Here is a 21,919-nt window from a genome sequence, read left to right as displayed (position 1 = left end):
CTCTTCCCCCTTGCTGTCATGTGACCATACAGACCTCTGACAGCAGCCCTGCTTCTCTATTCTAGCCTGTTGTACTACGCTACTGCATTATGGGGATCTGCAGTTCCATATTGTATCTACAAACTGCTGCTGTTTTCCAGGTTTATGCTCTTACTATACATTATACTCCACATGCTGATTGCTGTACTGTACAGTAACTTATAATAAGACAGTTATTTCTAAATGTTTTTTTAATTTGTATTATGGAACGAATTATGCTTGTAATCCAAGGCACCAGTATATATCTATATCTATCTATATTTTTTATTATTATCTTTATTTTTGGGATTTTTATTCTTTTTTGCCCTTTTTATTTTTATATTTATGGTGTGCACAGCTTACAATGACTTAATTAGATGTGTGATGTTATATTTTTATATATTCTTTTTTTTAAATTCTTTATTTTGGGTTACATAAAGGAGGCGAAGCAGCAACAACACCACTCCTCCCCTCGATAAATGACATCATAACATGTACAATTACTGCGAGTCAAAAGAAAAGGCATATACAGCTTCAGATACATACAGATATAAAAAAAAAATAATAATAATAATAATTAACAGCCGTACTTTGCAAACCATACAGCATAAACATGTACAACCTATCACGGTTTGGCCTAGAGTCGGAGGGTCATCACCGCACCCCCTCCCCTGCACCCGGTTTTGTAATATACTATAGGAAGCACTCAGCCCCAGAGAGGGGCCAGCCCCGTCTTGGAGAAGACTAAGGGCAGAGGCCAAGAATAAAAGAACCGAGAAAATAGAAAGGAGACCAGAGAGAGGCACCAGGAAGAAAGGAAAGGAAGAAGGCGAGCCCTCCTGGTGGGCAGAGGATAGGGGGAAGTGGGGAGATGGATGGGAGAGGGGGGATCAGGTAATGGCAGGGAGGGGGGAGGAGAGGAGGAAGGGGTTTGGTGCGGGACGATGGGGAGAGGGCCCCAGCCTCGAGAAGCAAGACTCTCCTACCACTTCAACCCCGACCCGTCCCGGCAAGCAAATTGGCATACTCAAGAGAATTCCTGAATTCCATCCATGGAAGCCATGTTGCCGTAAATTTGGCGTTGGTCTCATGGAGGGAAGATGTCAGATCTTCCATATACAAAAGGTCATTCACCTTAGCAATCCAAAGCGAGATAGGTGGGGCAACGTCTTTTTTCCAGTAAAGGGGAACACAGGCCCGAGCCGCCATCACCAGGAATCGCAGCAGAGAAGTCCTGTATTGTTTCAGCGGGATTGAGCAATGATGCAGGAGGAATAAGGCCGGAGTCAGGTCCACGGAAACTGCCGTCACTGTCTTAATAACCCTCCTTACCTCCTCCCAGAAGGGGGACAGGACAGAGCACGACCAGAGAACATGAAAATGGGTACCTTCCGAGGTCCCACACCGCCAGCACATTGGGTCCACCCCTGGCCAGATGGAGTGTAGCTTCGTGGGCACCCTGTACCACCTGGTGGCAATTTTATATCCTGTTTCCTGAAAGCTGGAACACATGGAGGACTTATGGATTAAAAGCAGAATTCTGTCACGCTGAGGGTCCGACAGGGACAAGTGTAAATCTTCCTCCCACTTGAGAAGAAAGTTAGGTGGTCCTTGGTCGGGAGGTGTAAGTAACAGGGAGTACGTCAGGGATAAGGTGTGTCTCAGTGTGCCCGTTTCCATACAAAGTGCCTCGAAGTCCGTTAGTGAAGTGGCATAAGTCGATGCGCTAGGTAACGTGTGCAAGAAATGTCGCAATTGAGTGATCCTCCAGGCCCCCAATGGGGCGGGCTCTGAAATCTCACCCAACGCCTCAGCGGAGAGCCACTCCGAACCTGTGCGAAAGGCAGCGACTCTGAATCTGTTCGCGCCTACCCACGACCGGAAGATCCTGTCTTCCAGGCCCGAAGGGAACTCAGGGTTACCCAACACTGGGAAGCAAGCCGACCTGTGCGGGAGCATGTGTGTGCGGCTAGCAGGGGCAGCACACGCAAGAATGGTGGGACCAATTGTCGGGTGAGTGCGGAGACCAGAGGCGGCAGACGGGTGCAGCCACGGGAGGCAGCCAAGCGGGACGCGGGTGAAAGACTGTTCCAAAGCCACCCATGGTTTCCTGTCCCCGTGCCTGCACCAGTCCACCACCCTAGTAAGAAGCGCGGCCCGGTGGTAGAATCGGAGGTCCGGCAGGCCCATCCCCCCTTTAGCTTTAGGTTGACATAAAAGCGTCCTCTTCAGGCGCGCTGGCCTTCCATTCCAGATAAAACGTATCTGCAAGGAGTCCACTGCCCTAAAGAAGGAGACAGGAATAGCTGTGGGAATACATTGGAAGGGATAAAGAAGTTTGGGGAGTACAGTCATTTTAAATATTGCACATCTCCCAAACCAAGAGAAGTAGCCCCTGGACCACGCCTCACATTGTGCTTGTATCTTGGCCAATAACGGGGGGAAGTTCAAAGAGTAGAGCTTACGTAAATCAGCCGGGAGTTGGATCCCCAAATATGTCAAAGCTTCCCGGGCCCATCGGAAACGGAAGGCAGACCGGAGCGCACTCACCACCCCAAGCGGAAGGCCAACATTCAGCGCCTCCGACTTAGAAAAGTTTATTTTAAAATTCGACACCTGAGAGAAGGCCTCCAATTCCCTCATCAAATTTGGAAGAGAAACCGTGGGGTTGGTGATGAAAAAAAGGAGGTCATCCGCGTAAGCGGCTATCTTGTGGTAGGTGTTGCGCACCGGTATGCCCCCCACGTCCGGAGCCGCACGAATCCTGCAGAGCAGGGGTTCCAGGGTTAGAATAAAAATTAGGGGCGACAGGGGGCAGCCCTGCCTGGTGCCATTCAAGATAGAGAATTCCTCGGAGAGGAGGCCATTCACCCGGACCCGAGCCAGAGGCGCATGATAGAGGGCGCGTACCCAGTTGAGAAAGTTATGGCCCAACCCCAGATACCGCAGGGACTCCATCATGAAAGACCAGTTCACTCTATCAAATGCTTTTTCCGCATCTGTGGATAAAAGCATGAACGGTGTATCAGTGGACTTGGCTTTCTGGATCAAGTTAATCGCTCTGATGGTGTTGTCCCTGGCCTCTCTGCCCGCCATAAACCCCACCTGGTCCGAGTGAATGACCCCCTCCAGCACCAAGGATAATCTGGTGGCCAGGATTTTAGTAAAGAGCTTAAGGTCGGCATTTAGCAAGGAAATGGGACGGTAATTACTACATAGCGAACTGTCTTTCCCTTCTTTCGGGATGACAGAGATGGTGGCTCGCGTGGTATCCAGGGGCAACTCACCCAGGTCGGAGACTGTGTTAAAGGCTTTCACAAAGGGAGAGGCCAGGTATTGTCGGAAAAGCTTGTAATAGGCTAGGGAAAACCCGTCAGGGCCGGGTGCTTTCCCGGATTGTGAGTCCTGGATGGCCGATAAAAATTCCCCAGAGGAGATGGGCCTCTCTAGCTCCCCCGCCACCTCGTCGTCCAACCGAGGCATGCCCGATTCCGCAATATAGGTCTGGATGCGGGTTGTGAAGCTGTCACTACCTGTGAGGGGGTTAGAGGAGTCTATAGAGTAGAGTTGTGCATAGAAGCCCCTGAATTCCTCTGCAATGGCTGCCGGTAAGTGTAATGATGTCTGTGTCGAGGATTTAATCATGGGGATGTAGGAGCGCGCCTGTTGTGTGCGCAGGGCTCTTGCCAGAGCCCTACCTGGTTTATTGCCATGTTCATAATAATACCGTTTGCATCTGGAGAGGGTGGCCTTCGCGTTGTGCCACAAGTGAGTCCTCAATTCCTCCCGCTTCTGCAGTAATGCCCCTGTCGTGTCCACATTTACAGTCCCCTTGTGTGCTGCCTCTAGATCCCTCAACTGTCCGAGCAATTTCTCGGTTTTAGCCGTCCTCGCCTTCTTTAATCGTGCTCCATGTTTTATCAAAATTCCGCGAATGACACACTTATGGGCCTCCCACACCGAAAGTGGGGAGACATCCGGCGTATCATTAGCGGGGAAATAAGATTCCAAAGTTGACTTTATCTCCTGTTGCACCACAGTGTCGTGCAAGAGGGAAGTGTTAAGTCGCCACTGCCATTGTGGAGCGGGCAACATATTTTTATATATTCTGATTATAACATACTATTAAATGCATTAATACCCAAATCACCTCACAGTGATTATATACCCTATCTTTCTAACTTGTCTAGAGCAGCGTTTCCCAACCGGGGTGCCGCGGCACACTGGTGTGCCGTGAGAACCCGCCAGCTGTGCCGCGGGATCCCGGTCGGAAATTAGAAACCGTCCCTTTAATATCCCTAGAAGCTGCGGCCGCGCAGCTTCTAGGGATATGCCGATGGATTGATGTTCCGCCCGCTCACATAGTGAGCGGGCGAAACATTCAATCGCGCACAATGTCAGAGCAGGACCTGTCAGCGTCCTGCTCTGACATTGACTCCCATAGGCCGCGGCACTTCATGCCAGCAGCCTATGGGAGGCCGGGACGTGACCTCTCCGGCAGGCGTGATGATGTGACGTCATCACGCCTGCCGGAGGTTCAGTCGTCGCGGCTCACAGGACGGAGCCTGAAGAGGAGGGAGAACACACAGCGCCGATTAGGTGAGTATGATGGTTTGTTGTTTTGTTTTTTTTAAAACTATTGGTGCATATTCTCATACTGCAGGGGGCATTATATGGGGGCATACTGCAGGGGGCATTATATGGGGGCATACTGCAAGGGGCATTAATATATGGGGGCATACTGCAGGGGGCATTAATATATGGGGGCATACTGCAGGGGGCATTATATGGGGGCATACTGCAGGGGGCATTAATATATGGGGGCATACTGCAGGGGGCATTAATATATGGGGGCATACTGCAGGGGGCATTATATGGGGGCATACTGCAGGGGGCATTAATATATGGGGGCATACTGCAGGGGGCATTATATGGGGGCATACTGCAGGGGGCATTATATGGGGGCATACTGCAGGGGGCATTATATGGGGGCATACTGCAGGGGGCATTATATGGGGGCATACTGCAGGGGGCATTATATGGGGCATACTGCAGGGGGGCATTAATATATGGGGGCATACTGCAGGGGGCATTAATATATGGGGGCATACTGCAGGGGGCATTATATGGGGGCATACTGCAGGGGGCATTATATGGGGGCATACTGCAGGGGGCATTATATGGGGGCATACTGCAGGGGGCATTATATGGGGCATACTGCAGGGGGCATTAATATATGGGGGCATACTGCAGGGGGCATTAATATATGGGGGCATACTGCAGAGGGCATTATTAATATATGGGGGCATACTGCAGAGGGCATTATTAATATATGGGGGCATACTGCAGAGGGCATTATTAATATATGGGGGCATACTGCAGGGGGCATTATTATTATATGGGGGCATACTGCAGGGGGCATTATTATTATATGGGGGCATACTGCAGGGGGCATTATTATTATATGGGGGCATACTGCAGAGGGCATTATTAATATATGGGGGCATACTGCAGGGGGCATTATTATTATATGGGGGCATACTGCAGGGGGCATTATTATTATATGGGGCATACTGCAGGGGGCATTATTATTATTATATGGGGGCATACTGCAGGGGGCATTATTATTATATGGGGCATACTGCAGGGGGCATTATTACTGTATGAGGGCAAAGCAGGGGGCACTTGTACTCTGGCCTCATGGCCATAGTACTTCTCATTGTACCCCTTTATACTGCAGTTATATGAGCCACATAATTATCAGCACCATATACTGTGGCTATACAGTGCACATCACCACAGTATATGGTGCTGATAATTATGTGCTCATATACGTGGGACTGTATGTATGAGTTTTCATGGGACTGTTATATATATATATATATATATATATATAACAGTCCCATGAAAACTCATACATACAGTCCCACGTATATGAGCACATAATTATCAGCACCATATACTGTGGTGATGTGCACTGTATAGCCACAGTATATGGTGCTGATAATTATGTGCTCATATACGTGGGACTGTATGTATGAGTTTTCATGGGACTGTTATATATATATATATATATATATATATATATATATATATATATATATATATATGGGAATACATGGCACTGTATGTATGAGGTTACATGGGATTGTATATATGAGGGGGTTATCCTTTTTTATTTCACTTTTTTTAAAATGAATAATTTATTGAAAGGATCTCTGCCCGGCATATGTCACTCTTGAGGGCTTAAAAAGCAGCTCTTGTGGTGATAAGAAGCTGATTTAAAACCCCCAAGAGTGAACTCCGTGAACTATATGTATAATATGTACTGTTTTAGTGTCATTTTGTGCCATTTTGGTTGGTGGTGTGCCCCGGGATTTTTTAAGTATAAAAAGTGTGCCGCGGCTCAAAAAAGGTTGAAAATCACTGGTCTAGAGGATCTAAGCTTTCTCCTTTTCTACAATTTATTCCCTTGGATAAGGATATTCAAGGGGTTTTCCAGTGCTGCAAAAACATGGCCACTTTCTTTCAGAGACAGCCCCAATCTTGTCTCCAGTTCAGGTGCGGTTTGCAATTAAGCTCCATTTACTTCAATGGAACTGAGCAGCAAAACCCTCCCCAAGCTGGAGGCAAGAGCGGGGCTGTGTCTGGAAGAAAGTGGCCATGTTTTTGTAGCGCTGGCTAACCCCTTTAAGGTTAACCTTGTCAAGATTGGCAACAGTTGAACACTACTCTTTTCGTTGATACTCCATTTATATACCTTTTTGTCACTTACCGCAAAAATGTCAGCGTTTACAGGCAGTAGATAAGTGATGGCAAAGACATGGACTGTCCATAGGCTGATTCTTCTCAAAGATAGAAGACACATTTTCAGGATCTCCATTTTGAAGTCCAGAACCTGAAAATATAAGCAGAGCTATCAGTATATTGGGAACCATTTCTGGAATTTGTGTGTTAGTACACATTGTTACAGGTCTGTCCACTCCTTTTGGCCGTTGCTTTACTGACCTTGATATTTCTCATTCCACTGTATTAAAAAAAACAACCTTCAAAACAATAGATTATTATTTCAGCATTAGCTATCTCGGCTCTCAGATCTCCAAAAGGGAAATTATCTTAAAGGTCATAGACTCCTCTGACACAGAAAGATTTTTACATATGTTAGTTGTTATAAAGAGGGGAAAAAAGTGCAAGTCATCAAGCTTCTTTTTCTCCTTCATTTTCAGATCCCAGAAAAGCAGTTTGCAGTCCAGCTCCCTGCATAAGAACAGTGCCATGGATTGTGTCCCCATGCAGTTATAGTCAATGTGACCAATAATAGTATAGAGCAGGCAGAATTCACCTGTTTTACCTGCCAAGTAGACTTTATAACACCATAAGGGTGTGTTCACACGTACAGGATCTGCAGCAGATCCGCCAGCAGATTTGATGGCCCAGAATTAATTTGCTTTTAAGGTTGCCTTCACACCTACCGACTCGCATCGTAAATCTCGCTGCGAGTCTGTCAGGTCCTGGCAGTTCCCTGTCACTACATACTTGCAGAGGTCTGAACGACCGCTGCGTGTATGTAATTCTGCCGTTTCTCTTAACCCCTTCGGCTCCCGCCCCGGCTCTGTATAAACCTTACCTGTCCTCGCTGCACGGGGTCCCGCTGTCCTGCTCTCCCGCCCAGCCAATCATTGGCTGCAGCTGGGCAACACACTGATTTGCCGGGCGGGAGAGCAGGACCCCGTGCAGGAGACAGGTAATGTATATACAGACACAGCAGAGCGGGACCTGAAGGGGTTAAGGGGACCTGCCAGACTCGCAGCGAGATTTGCGCTGCGAGTTGGTAGGTGTGAAGCTATCCTGAATCTGCAGCTTCAAATCTGCGCCATCAAATCTGCTGCAGATCCTGTACGTGTGAACGCACCCTTAACCTAGTAAAGACGCATGACGGGTATACCTGTCATGCTGCCGTTAAGGGGGATCAGAGAGGGCTCCCGGCGTGAGCCCTCTCTGCAGCCCGCGGTCCCCGGTTGCTATGTGCAGCCAGGGACCGCGGGTATTAGCCCCGCGGCCGATCGGCTAATAAACTATTCAAATGGAGCTGGAGGGGAGATCAGTTCCAATGAGCCGGCCGTGGCTCAGCATCGGAATGACGCTGATCAGGGCTCAGCAATCTATTTAGATGGTCTGTAGCAGACCATTATAATAGAGCACCGATCTGATGGATCGGTGCTCTTTTATATACACAGCATTGATCTCAATGGGAGATCAGTGCTGTGTATATAGAAGTCCCCCAGGGGGCTTCTAATTACTGTATGTAAAAAAAGAATTAGGTGTTTTCAGTAGTAAAAAATCCCCTCCCCTAATAAAAGTCCAAATCACCCCCCTTTTCCCATTTTATAAATAAAAATAAATAAACAAACATGTTTGGTATCGCCACGTGTGTAATCGCACGAAACATTAATTTAATTCATGATCCCTCACGGTAAACGGCGTAAGCGCAAAACAATTTGAAAGTGCAAAATTGCGCATTTTTGGTCGCATCAAATCCAGAAAAATTGTAATAAAAAGCAATCAAGAAGTTACATATGCGCAATCAAGCTACCGATAGAAAGAACACATCATGGCGCAAAAAAAATGACACCTCACACAGCCCCATAGACCAAAGGATAAAAGCGCTATAAGCATGGGAATGCAGCGATTTTAAGGAACGTTTATTTTCTGTAAAAGGTTTTATTTTTTTTATGATCCATCAATTAATATAAAAGTTATACAAGTTCCATATCGTTTTAATCATACCGACTTGAGGAACATATAGAACGTCAGTTTTTCCATAGGACATACGGCGTAAAAACGAAGCCCCCCCCCAAAGGAAAAAAATGTGTTTTTTCTTCAATTTCACCCCGCATATAATTTTTTTTTCTGGTTTTGCAGCATATTTTATGCAAAAATTTAGCCTGTCATTGCAAAGTACAATTAGTGGAGCAAAAAATAAGGGCTCATGTGGGTCCGTAGGTGTAAAAATGCAACTGCTATGGCCTTATATACACAAGGAGGAAAAAACTAAAACGCAAAAACGAAAATTAGCCCGGTCCTTAAGGGGTTAGGAAATAAAACTATGCACATAGGAGGAACAACAACAAGCACCTGATGTACCTGCACAGTGACAGGCAGCAGTCTGCACTATGCTGGCAAGATGGATTTTCTGTGAGGTGTCATTACCGCCCATGAGTAACAGCGCAATCGCATACACTTGTATGAATCAAGGGGTTGTGCAACCAGGTAGCACAACACGGGTCATTTCTGGTCATGTGAAGGGGGGGGGGGGGCGGGGGGATGGAATTCACAGATATTGAAACATTCAGATACTGTCCGCTATTTGTCTCTCCTCTGAAAACAGCTGTGCACCCTCTACTCCAAGCTTCCCAGCTGGAATCTGATCCATCTATGTGCAACACCAACATGCTGTTTATCCATTTAGTATTATTATTTATTTATAGAGCGCCCTTGAATCCAAAGCGCTATACAAGAGATATTATAGTTTTTATGCATCAGGCTCAAAGTTACATCATGAGCCCAGAAAGCTAATATCTGGAGAAACTGTGGCTTTCTACTTTCAGTTCTCAAATAAACTAAGAAAAAAAAAAGAAAAAAAAACTTTTCAAATGTAGTTATATAATACAGATAATCTGCTTAAGGGTGCGCTCACACGTACAGGATCTGCAGCAGATTTGATTTGTTAAAATCTGCGCCACCAATCTGCTGCAGATCCTGTACGTGCATGAGAATACATACTCGCAGCGGGATGAAGTTACCCCCCCCACCACCACCACCACCAGCCCGGGCATACTGTACTTGCTCCACACTCCAGCTTGCTTGGCGGGTACCCGGTGTCTGCACGTCCAGCTCAGGCAATCAGTGGCTACGGCGGGGCAGCACACTGATTGTTTAAGTGCCTGGAGCACCCAGTGAAGTATGTACCTGGGGTTAAGGGTGACGACTTTGACATACTCGCAGTGGAATCACAATCCCGCTGTGAGTATGTCTACCCATTGAAGTGAATGGGCAGGTATCAGCTGCGGATACTGTACGTGTGAACGTACCCTAAAGGTTATCTAGCAAAAATCTTTTTCTATGAAATCAACTGGTCTCAGAAAGTTATGTAGATTTGTAATTTACTTCTATTAAAAAATCTCAAGTCTTCCAGTACTTATCAGCTGCTGTATGTCCTGCAGGAAGTGGCGTTTTCTTTTCAGTCTGACATAGTGCTCTCTGCTGACATCTCTAGCCAAGACAGGAACTGTACAGAGCAGGAGAGGTTTTCTATGGGGATTTGCTACTGCTCTGGACAGTTCCTGATTCGGACAGAGGAGGCATCAGAGAGCACTGTGTCAAACTGAAAAGGCAGCAGCTGATAAGTATGGGAAGACTTTTTTAGAAAGTTTTAGAAGTAAATTACAAATCTATATAACTTCCTGAAAGTTGATTTGAAAGAAAAAGATTTTTGCTGGATAACCCCTTTAACTCTTTGTATTGATGGAGGCTGGAGGCTGTCGGTATCTCAAGCATTTACCAGCAGGCTCCCTTTAAGCAGAGTACATAAAGAGTCCCCTACCAGCTGTGCCAGCTTGATGTCACAGATGCAGCTTCACAAGGTCAGTTCATCTGAAAGCTAAGAGAACAGGATTTCTGATTTATCCACGCTAAAGACTCCCTGGCATTAGTCAGAGGTTATGTAATTGCTCAATCAGCTGGTATTTTCCTGCTCTCTACTGAAGGCCTCATATCTAAAAACGTCTGCATTTGTTTCCCAATCGCTGGGTATTAAAGGGGCAGATCACTTTTGTCCACATCCAGCCTACAGACCAAGTTATTATATATTGGGGGGGATTCTGCAATTCTCATTCTGGTGCAAGGAACTACAAGGCCCTGTTCACATGTGGTTATGCAGTACTGCGATAAGTCTTCAATACAACATGTAAACACAGCCCAACACCCTGCTTACTCACATAGTTATCCAATAACCCTTTAACCACCAAGATGTACTTAAAAAAGTCAAGTTAGCGGAATGAAAAGTAAAATCAAAACCAGTGACCTTGTCAGACATGACCTTTCCACCTGCCGCAATTGGAGCACTGAGGAAGAGATAAACCTCCTAAGTGCCAATACCTGCGATTTCGAGAAAACTAGCATCTCAGGCCTGCATTTATTAATAATGCTATGTTTGGCAAGAACTGCACATAATTTATTAAAAAGGGAACCTGTCACATTGAACATGCGGCCTGATCTGCCAGCAGCATTTTATATATGGAACAGGAGCAGATGGATTTATTGTTTTCTATTCAGCATAACTTCACACTTTAAGCACTGATTTGGGGATAAGGTGGTCTATGGGTGGTCCTACTCAGTGTCAGCTGTCTATGCACTAATGGTGGTTTTACACGGAGCGATAACTTGCCCGATTGCACGATTAACGATTTTGAATGAACAATTTTTTTTTATAACGATCAGCGTTTAGATGGAACGATACATCGTACGGAAAAATCGTTTTGCGATCACTTAAGCCTATCTCACACATCGGTGAAATCGTTGAAAGAATGTATACACTAAACAATCTGCACATTTTTTACGAACGATCAACGACGATTTGAGAACATGTTGAAAGATCAAAATGAACGATTTCTCGTCGTTTGATCGTTCGCTGCGTTTACACGTACGATTATCGTTCGAATTCGATCGTTATCGTGCAAATTCGAACGATAAATCGTTCCGTGCAAAACCACCATAAGTATTGTGGAGGAGATTGTCAATTATTTGGTGGGACTCCTAATGGTAGTTTTACACGGAACGATTTATCGTTCGAATTTGCACGATAACGATCGAATTCGAACGATAATCGTACGTGTAAACGCGGTGAACGATCAAGCGCCGAGCGAGAAATCGTTCATTTTGATCTTTCAACAAGTTCTCAAATCGTCGTTGATCGTTCGCAAAAAATTCGCAGATCGTTCCGTGTAAACAGTCTTTCAACGATTTCACCTATGTGTGAGATAGGCTTAAACGATCACAAAACAATCGCATAACGATTTTTCCGCACAATGTATCGTTCCGTCTAAACGCTGATCGTTATAAAAAAAACATTGTTCATTCAAAATCGTTAATCGTGCGATCGGGCAAATTATCGCTCCGTGTAAAACCACCATAAGCCCAGAGCAAGCAGAGATTCAAAATAATAAACCAGACATTCTACTGAATCATTTCAAGGTGCCAGGTTCTTTAACCCCTTAACGACAGCGGGCGTAAATTTACGCCCTCGAGCCCTGGTACTTAACGCATCAGGGCGTAAATTTACGCCCGATGTTTCCCCGATCGCTGTGTGTTCGCACACAGCGATCGGGGAAGATGGCCTGCTATAAATCATAGCAGGCCATCTTAGCTTCTCGGCTTACGATCGCCGCTATTGGCTGATCAATTCAGATCAGCCAATAGCAGCGATCGGAACCTTTCTGGGTCATCAGTGACCCGATAAAAATGGCGGTCGGTGCTGTCCGAGGACGGCACCGACCGCCATTACTGTAAAAAGTAATGGTGGTCACGGTGCCACCGGCCCGATCGCCGTGAATGGCCGGCCGTTCACGGCGATCAGGCCGGTGGCACGGCGATCAGAGTCCACAAAAATAGTAAATACCTGCTCTGAACCCCTCAGCTAAGTAGCTGAGGGGTCCAGAGCAGGTATTTGTACATTACTCACCTGTCCCAGGGTCCTGATCGGCGTCTTCCGGGTTCACGGCGTCCTACGTCTTTCCGTCGGGTCTTCGGCTATTTCCGGCGGTCCCCATCGGCTTTTTTCGGCTCCAGCCTCGTCTTTTTCCGGATTTTGCACTCTGCTGCCCTCTAGCGGCTGATATGTGTAATACACTTATCAGCAGCTACAGGGATATTCAGAATGTAGAAAAAAAGTTTTTTTTTTTTTTTCCAATTTATTATTTTTTTCTATTTTCCACACCCTATCGCCGCTAAGTAATGATCAGCATCGCATGAAAGTGCGCTGCTAATCAGCAACTCCTCCTTTTTGGCGTAGGGTGTCTTTTTTCTATATTCTCTAGACACAGTAGACTCTGTCTGTCTCTGTCTGCTGATAAGTGTGGCATTTATCAGCAACTCCTTTGTTGGCGTAGTTTTTTTTTTTATACTTACTGTAAAAAAACATGTAAAAAAACACTACATTACACCACACTACATTGAATAAAGTTTGACACTACACCACTACATACCCCATATACCAATCCCCGTATAAAGATGGCCCCCAGGGTGTTTTCGGCGTCGGACGCATACGTTATTATTGCCTCCGACACTGAAACAGCCAGTGAGGATGAATGGGGGGGGGGGGGATCCTTCTTTCCTCCATTCGTCCTCATCATCCTCATCATCATCCAGTGACGTGTCTGGGGGTAGCGTAGCGTATGCTGCCCCCCAGACACGTCTTTTCCGCCAGTACCGTCCCAATAAGAGATGACGGTATGGCATGAAATTCTACAAACTCTGTGAGAGTACCTCAGGGTACACTTACAGATTTAGGGTACGTGCACACTGCGGAATGGCGAAGGATAACCCTTCGTGCATTCCGCAGCTGGCACCCGCCGGCGGACTAATGCGGGCGCATGTCTCCACCCGTGTCATAGACTCCAATCTATGCATGGGCGGATTCCATCGTCCATCCAAAGAATGAACACGTTGGACGGAGAGCGGAATGCGCCTGTGCATAGAATGGAGTCTATGACACGGATGGAGACGTGCGCCTGCATCACTCCGCCGGTGGGTGCCAGCTGTGGAATGCACGAAGGGTTATCTGTCGCGATTCTGCAGTGTGCATGTACCCTTAGAGTGTATGAAGGAAGGGACACCCGAATGCAGCCCCCAGATGTCCCCTCCCCCCCCATCCTCGAAACAAGTGGGAAGATCGTCCGGGAACTGATCTTCCCACTGCTGGATAAAGGTTACCACCTGTACGGGGATAACTTTTATACCAGCACCCCCTCTTCCGGTCCCTCGCTGCCCTGTAGCTTGCGGCACGATCTGAAAATATCAGAAGTAGTAATAGCGCCCTAATATTTAGCAGCCATGGAGCGGACCCAGCGCTTCTGGATATAAAGGACCCCGTATCGCACCAGGACAACATTTTCCAGGTGACGTCCCCCACACTGGAGAACAGGAGACCCCAGAAGAAGTGCAGAGTGTGGCGTAACAGGGGGATCAGGAAGGACACCATTTTCCAGTGTGACACCTGTCCTGATCACCCCGGCCTCTGCATACTGGATCGCTTCAAGGCGTACCACACGTCATTGGGGTTTTACATTTTCTAAATTCTGTCCCTTATTCCTATTTCAGGGGTCACATTGATCCAGGGATTATTCTGATCGCCATTATGGAGTCAGGAAGGAATTTTTCCCCTGTGATGAAGCTATTGTCATCTGCCTCACGAGGGTTTTTTGCCTTCCTCTGGATCAACACAGATTGAGTTTGATGGACATCTGTCATTTTCAACCTTATAAACCAATAATTGGCATAATACCCCCAAATAAATTAGAATTGTCCCTTTTCCCCAGCTAAATAGATATGGCCGCCATTGCCATTAGAGACTTGCCATGATGCAATTACAAAGCCTCTGTGCTGCCAGGACAGTAGAAACCCCCCACAAGTGACCCCATTCTGGAAACTACACCCCATAAGGAATCTAACAAGGGGGGCAGCGGGGATATGGCCCCCTGGTGACGGCCACATTTGGGACGTGAAAATGAAAAAAAATTTATTTTTTATTTTCTCGGCACATGTTCTACGTAAGTGCCCGTCACCAGTGGGGTCCATATGCTCACTGCCCCCCTTGTTAGATTCCTTATGAGGTGTAGTTTCCAGAATGGGGTGTCTACTGTCCTGGCAGCACAGGAGCTTTGTAATTGCGACATGGCCTCCATCCTCCATTCCAGCCTCTAAATGGCGCTCTGTCCCTTTGGTGGCTTGCCCTGTGCCCATATGGCACATTATGCCCACATGTGGGGTATTTTCGTACTCAGGGGAAACTACCCTACACGTTTTGTGTTCATTTTCTTTTTTAACCCCTTGTGGAAATGGAAAAAAATCAAGGCTAGAACAACATTTAGTGTAATTTTTGTAAAATTTTTACTCTAAATCATTAATCTTGTCATGATTTTTTCATTTTCACAAGGGGCTAAAAGATAAAAAAAAAAAAAACCACTAAATGTGTAGCGCAATTTCCCCTGAGTACGGAAATACCCCACATGTGGACATAAAGCGCCATGCGGGTGCAGGGTAAGCCTCCGAAGGGAAGGAGCGCCATTTGGTTTTTGAAGGCTGGATTTGGATGGAATGGATTTCGAGGGGCCATGTTGCATTCAAAAGACCCCTGTGTTGCCAAGACAGTTGAAACCCCCCACAAGTGACCCCATTATGGAAACTACACCCCTCAAGGAATGTAACAAGGGGTGTAGTGAGCATATGGACCCCACTGGTGACAGGCACAAATGTGGAACAATGTGGCGTGAAAATGAAATATTACATTTTTTACACTATAATGTTGGTTTAGCCTTGAATTTATCATTTTCACAAGGGGTTAAAAGAGGGAAAAAAAACAAAATGTGTAGAGCAATTTCCCCCTGAGTCCGTAAATACCCCACATGTGGACATAAAGCGCCATGTGGGGGCAGGGCAAGCCTCCGAAGGGAAGGAGCGCCATTTGGATTTTGGAGGTTGGATTTGGCCAGAATGGATGATGAACGCCATGTCACATTTACAGAGCCCTCGTGCTGCCAAAACACTGGAAACCCCCCACAAGTGACCCCATTCTGGAAACTATACCCCTCAAGGAATCTAACAAGGGGTGCAGTGAGGATACTGACCCCTTGATGACGGCCACATTTGTGCCATGAAAGTGAAAAAATGAAAATATTCCCTTTCACGTAACATTGTTCCACATTTGTGCCAGTCACCAGTGGGGTCCATATGCTCACTGCACCACTTGTTAGATTCCTTGAGGGGTGTAGTTTCCAGAATGGGGTCACTTGTGGGGGGTTTCCAGTGTCTTGGCAGCACGAGGGCTCTGTAAATGCGACATGGCCCTTGAAATCATTTCCAGTGAAATTCAGCTTCCAAAAGCCAATTGGCGCTTCATCCCTTTGGAGGCTCGTCCTGCGCCCCCTTGGCGCTTTATCGCCACATGTGGGGTATTTCCGTACTCGGGAGAAACTGCGCTAGACATTTTGTGTCTTTTTTTTCCTCTTATCCCTTTAAGAAAATAAAAAATTAAAGGCTATAACAACGTTTTAGCGTAAAAAATTAATTTTTCTTTTTTCACGCCATATTGTTCGGAAAATCTGTGAAGCACCTGTAGGGTCCAGATGCTCACCGCACCCCTTGTTATATTCCTTGAGGGGTGTAGTTTTCTAAATGGTGTCCCTTTAGGGGTGTTTTTTAGGTTTTGGCACCCCAGAGCCTCTGCCAACCTGAAGTGGTACGGTCAAAAATGACCAAATATAACGTTGAAATTCACTAGGCGCTCCTTTATATCTGAGGCTTGTGGTTGCGTCAAATAGCGCAATAGGGCCACATATGGGGTATTTCTATAAACTGCAGAAATGGGGCAATTATTGGGGTGCATTTCTCTGATAATAGGTTTATAATTATGAAAAATATTGGATTACAATAAAATCTCTGCACAGAAAATTCAAATTTTCAAAATTTCTTACACACTTAGCTTTTATTTCTGTGACTCCCCTAAAGGGTTAAAAAGCTTTCTGGATGTGCTTTTGCAGAGTGTGGGGGGTGCAGTTTCTGAAATGGGCTCCTTTGTGGGGCTTTCTAACATACAGGCCCCTCAAATACACTTTAAACCTGAACAGGTCCCTAAAAATATCAGATTTTTAAATTTTACTGAAAATTTGGAAATTTGCTGCTAATGTTTTAAGCTTTCTATTGTCTAAAAAAGTGAAAGATCGTTTAATAAATGCCGCCAACATAAAGTATACTGTGTAAGCAAAAAAGTTTCAAAGTTGGAAAAATGCATTTTTTCACGTTATTTGAGGTTTTTTCATAAAGATTCGTTATAAATAGCGACTCCAATTTACCAGAAATGTAATGTACCATATGCAGCATATTAGATCTAAATAACTGAACACAGCATCAAATCTGCTGCGTATTTGTTACGTTTCTGCTGTGTATACGGTGTGTGGGTTTGTACCCTAAGGGTACAAACCCACACACACCGTATACGCAGCAGATACGCAACAAATACGCTACAAATACGCAGCAGATTTGATGGTGAAGATTTGATGCTGTGTTCAGTTATTTAGATCTAATCTGCTGCGTGTTTGCTGCGTATCGCAGCAGTAAATACGCTGCGTATACGGTGTGTGGGTTTATACCCTAAAGGGGTTATCCAGTGCTACAAAAACATGGTCACTTTTCCCCCTCTCTTGTCTCCAGATTGGTTGGGGTTTGAAACTCAGTTCCACTGAAGTAAATGGCGCTTAATTGCAAACCACACCTGACCTGAGACAAGAGTGGGGCAAAGGTGGTCAAGTTTTGGTAGCGCTGGATAACCCGTTTAAACATACACTCTATATCTCCTAGTGTCTGGCAGTTTGAACTTCCTCTATTGTTTGTTATAAGCAGCTATACATCATTGTACAGAAAAGTGTGGTGTGAGCTACATTTCCTTGAAGACATGCCCATTTTACTCAATTTCTACAGAAAAAAGGAAATTGTGCAACTGTACCACAAACTCAGTTAGATTTAGAGTATATTCACACGAACGGTCTCGCAGCGAGGTTCTCGCTGCGAGACCGGCAGGTCCTGGCAGTTCCCACAAACTATATACTCGCTGCGGTCTGAACGACCGCAGCGAGTATGTAATTCTGCCGCCCTTAACCCCTTCTGCTCCCGGCCGGCTCCCCCGCTGTAAGCATACATTACCTGTCCTCACTGCACGGGCCCGGCGTCCTGCTCTTCCGCCCGGGCCAATCAGTGTTGCCCAGCCGCAGCCACTGATTGGCCGGACGGGAGAGCAGGACGCCGGGCCCGTGCAGTGAGGACAGGTAATGTATGCTTACAGCGGGGGAGCCGGGCGGGAGCAGAAGGGGTTAAGTGCGGCAGAATTACGCAGCGAGTATATAGTTTCTGGGAACTGCCAGGACCTGCCGGTCTCGCAGTGTGAATCTCGCTGTGAGACCGTTCGTGTGAATATACCCTTATAGAAAGTGCAGTTTACTCCAGTACATGAGAGTCTAAGTCTTACAATATCCTGGGATTTCCGGGTGCAGTCTAGATAGTATAGAAGTCAGACATCTATTTACATAAAGTGATAAAGTATTCTTATGCTACGTTTACACGGAACAATAATTCGCCCGATCGTACGATTAACGCTGTCGGAGTAAGTTTTTTTTTTTCCATAACGATCAGCGTTTAGACCGTACGATATATCGTACGGAAAATTCGTTTTGCGATTGCTTAAGCCTATCTCACACATTGGTTAAATCGGTGAACGACTGTTTACACGGAACGATCTGCGAATTTTTTTCGATCGATCAACAACGATTTGAGAACTTGTTCAAAGATCAAAACGAACGATTTATCGATCGTTCGCAGCGTTTACACGTATGATTATTGTTCGAATTCGACCGTTATCGTGCAAATTCGCACGATAATCGTTCCGTGTAAACGCAGCATTAGGAAATAAGATTGCTAAAACTCTAAAATGTTGAAAGAGCACTCTGGAGAAAAAAAAATTGTGTTTAATTCAACTTATGTCAGAAACTAATGCTGCGTTTACACGGAACGATTATCGTGCAAATTCGCACGATAACGATCTAATTCGAATGATAATCATACATGTAAACACTGCAAACGATTAAACGACGAACGAGAAATCGTTCATTTTGATCTTACAACATGTTCTAAAATCGTCGTTTGCAAAAAAATTCGCATATCGTTCCATGTAAACAGTTGTTCACCGATTTTTCCTATGTGCGAGATAGGCTCAAGCGATCGCAAAACGAATTTTCTGTACGATATATTGTACCGTCTAAACGCTGACCGTTTTGAAAAAAAAAAAAAACGTTACTCCGACATTGTTAATCGTACGATCGGGCCAATTATAAACGCAGCATTATATAGATTTGTCAATGACATAATTAAAAACCACAAGCCTTCCCATACTTATCAGCTGCTGTATGTCCTGCAGGAAGTGGTGTATTCTCTCCAGTCTGACACAGTGCTCTCTGCTGCCACCTCTGTCCATGTCAGGAACTTTCCAGAGCAGTAGCAAATCCTCGTAGAAAACCTCTCCTGCTCTGCTCTGGACAGTTGTAAGGTTATATGTAGGGTCATGGACAGAGGTGGCAACAGAGAGGACTGTGAGTAGGAAAGAATACACCACTCCCTGCAGGGCATACAGCAGCTGATAAGTACTGGAAGACTTAAGATTTTAAAATAGAAATAATTTATAGATCTGTATAATGCTGCGTTTACACGGAGCGATAATTCGCCCAATTGAACAATTACTGATTTCGAAATAATGATGTGTTTCCTATAACAGTGCTTAGACGGAAAAATCGCTATTGCGATCGTTTTAACATCACTTAAGCCTATCTCACAAATAGGGTAAATCGGTGAAAGGCTGTTTACACAACGCGAATGCGCATTTTGATTTTCATATGATTTTCATGTGAAAATCAAAACTGGCATGTAAAAATCGCACCAAAAACGCAGCGTTAAAAACGCAGCGATAACGGTACATGTGAAGCTACCCTAAAAGATCAAAATGAACGATTTCTCGCTCGTCGCTTGATCGTTCGTTGTGTTTAAACAAGCCGATTATCGCTCACATACGATCGTTATCGAGAAAATTCTAACGATAATCGTTCTGTGTAAGCGCAGCATAACTTTCTGACACCAGTTGATTGAAAAAGGAAGTGCCCATTTAACAAAGCAAATTAAAGGGAACCAATCACACACAAATTGGCCATAAAGATAAGGAAACGTGCTGGTACATCAGCCAGCACGCTTCCTAACCATCCCCCTGTCCCCTCCGTCCCATGAACATTCAGCCCGCAAAGTTAGTTTAATAGTTTCCCGCGCTGTATGCAAATTACCATCTAAGTAGTCAAGGTGGGCGGGCGGCTGGTCAAGTAGTCCCGGTGGGCGGGGGCTTTGTCATGTAGTCACAGGCTCCTGGGCCGCCTCCGGTGCTGTAATCACGCCCCTCCGGGCGTGTTGTAAAGCGGCTCCTGGTGACGTCACTCGGGGGGCCGGCATTGCACGTCGGCCACGCCGACGTCTTTACTAAGCTGCGCGTGCGCAGTACAGTGGGTGAAGCCGCTGCTATACTACGCCGCGCAAGCGCAGTACAGCAGCGTCTTCTCAGGCTGCACTGCGCATGCGCAGCTTAGTAAAGACGTCGGCGTGGCCGACGTGCAATGCCGGCCCCCCCGAGTGACGTCACCAGGAGCCGCTTTACAACACGCCCGGAGGGGCGTGATTACAGCACCGGAGGCGGCCCAGGAGCCTGTGACTACATGACGAAGCCCCCGCCCACCGGGACTACTTGACCAGCCGCCCGCCCACCTTGACTACTTAGATGGTAATTTGCATACAGCGCGGGACACTATTAAACTAACTTTGCGGGCTGAATGTTCATGGGACGGAGGGGACAGGGGGATGGTTAGGAAGCGTGCTGGCTGATGTACCAGCACGTTTCCTTATCTTTATGGCCAATTTGTGTGTGATTGGTTCCCTTTAAAAGTGAAAGGGTCCATTTCCACAGAAAGATTATCTGACAGATTATCTGCCAAAGATTTGAAGCCAAAGTCAGAAACAGACTATAAACAGCAATCAGGTCATTAAGGAAAGCCTGAGATGTCTCCTCTTTTGAAATCCATTCCTGGCTTTGGCTTCAAATCTTTGGCAGATAATCTTTCTGTGTAAATGGACCCTAAAACAGCTAAACCCTTACATTCTACAGTATTCATGTGATTTTTAGCAATATATAGAGAAAACGTGACTGTTTCTTTTCTACCCCAACATCCTCCAAACTCTGCCAGACATGAGGATGTAAAGAGGAAGTTTGGCCATTACATTTGGCCATGCTTCCTCCCCAACAGCCGTGTGCCATATACAGAAGCTGTTTGTCAGATACTGTACAAGATGAAATATGTAGTGTGCTCCACAAGACTCATATAATGGAGCTATTCTTCCCTAGTAGCATATTCCCATAACATGATGCCTACGGCCTGACTCACATCTGCATCGGGGGCTCGGAGCCTCCAGCACATTCTGTTCAACCATATAGTCCACTTCACAATGACACCAATGGACTTTAATGGGCGTGGTTCCCCTGATCTTAGAGGATTTGACCAAAGAAATAATTCTGCTTGTAACATTTATTGTTCCACTCAAGTCCTGCTGCTTACCTGGATCCTGCCATAGAGCATCTCCATGGATGCTGCCACACAATAGGACCCCATACACATTAGACACATGCTGGCACTTCCAGCTATTGATCTGATGAATCAAACAGGTGATATCAGGGGAGGCATAGATCAGGCAAGCTGGATTTCGACTGCCCAATCCCTTTATCCTCAGGGGTATAAGGAGACACTAGATTTATCAATCTGTTGGACAGATTTCTGTCAGACAGACTGATGAATATGGGCCATTGAGTATACATGAACGCTCAGCCGAGCCAAGTGGTCACATTCATGGGAGGAGGACCGGGAGATATAGCTGTGGGCTGGATGAGCACCTGGCTAACAACTCCAATTGAATAAGACATCATTTGGTTGTTCGCAGTAGTGACAAAAGCAATAGCAACGACAAGACGACCGCAAGAACCATTATAAGTAAC

The 21,919-nt window shown here is 46.0% G+C and overlaps 1 protein-coding gene across 1 annotated transcript in view; it reads right to left on the bottom strand.

Moving 5' to 3' along the window:
• The window catches only part of RNF13 (ring finger protein 13), a 67,744-nt gene that overhangs the window by 39,390 nt on the left and 6,435 nt on the right, over nt 1-21,919 (bottom strand). Inside the window, exon 2 of the mRNA XM_069975421.1 lies at nt 6,794-6,916. Within this exon, the coding sequence (XP_069831522.1) occupies nt 6,794-6,901 (108 nt within the window). The 5' untranslated portion in view covers nt 6,902-6,916. The remainder of the gene's footprint in view (nt 1-6,793; nt 6,917-21,919) is intronic.

The sequence above is a fragment of the Dendropsophus ebraccatus genome, chromosome 6, assembly GCF_027789765.1.
Source record: "Dendropsophus ebraccatus isolate aDenEbr1 chromosome 6, aDenEbr1.pat, whole genome shotgun sequence".
In the NCBI taxonomy this organism is placed as follows: domain Eukaryota; kingdom Metazoa; phylum Chordata; class Amphibia; order Anura; family Hylidae; genus Dendropsophus; species Dendropsophus ebraccatus.
Note: the sequence above shows the minus strand (reverse complement) of the source record. Positions and strands in the feature narration are given on the sequence as shown.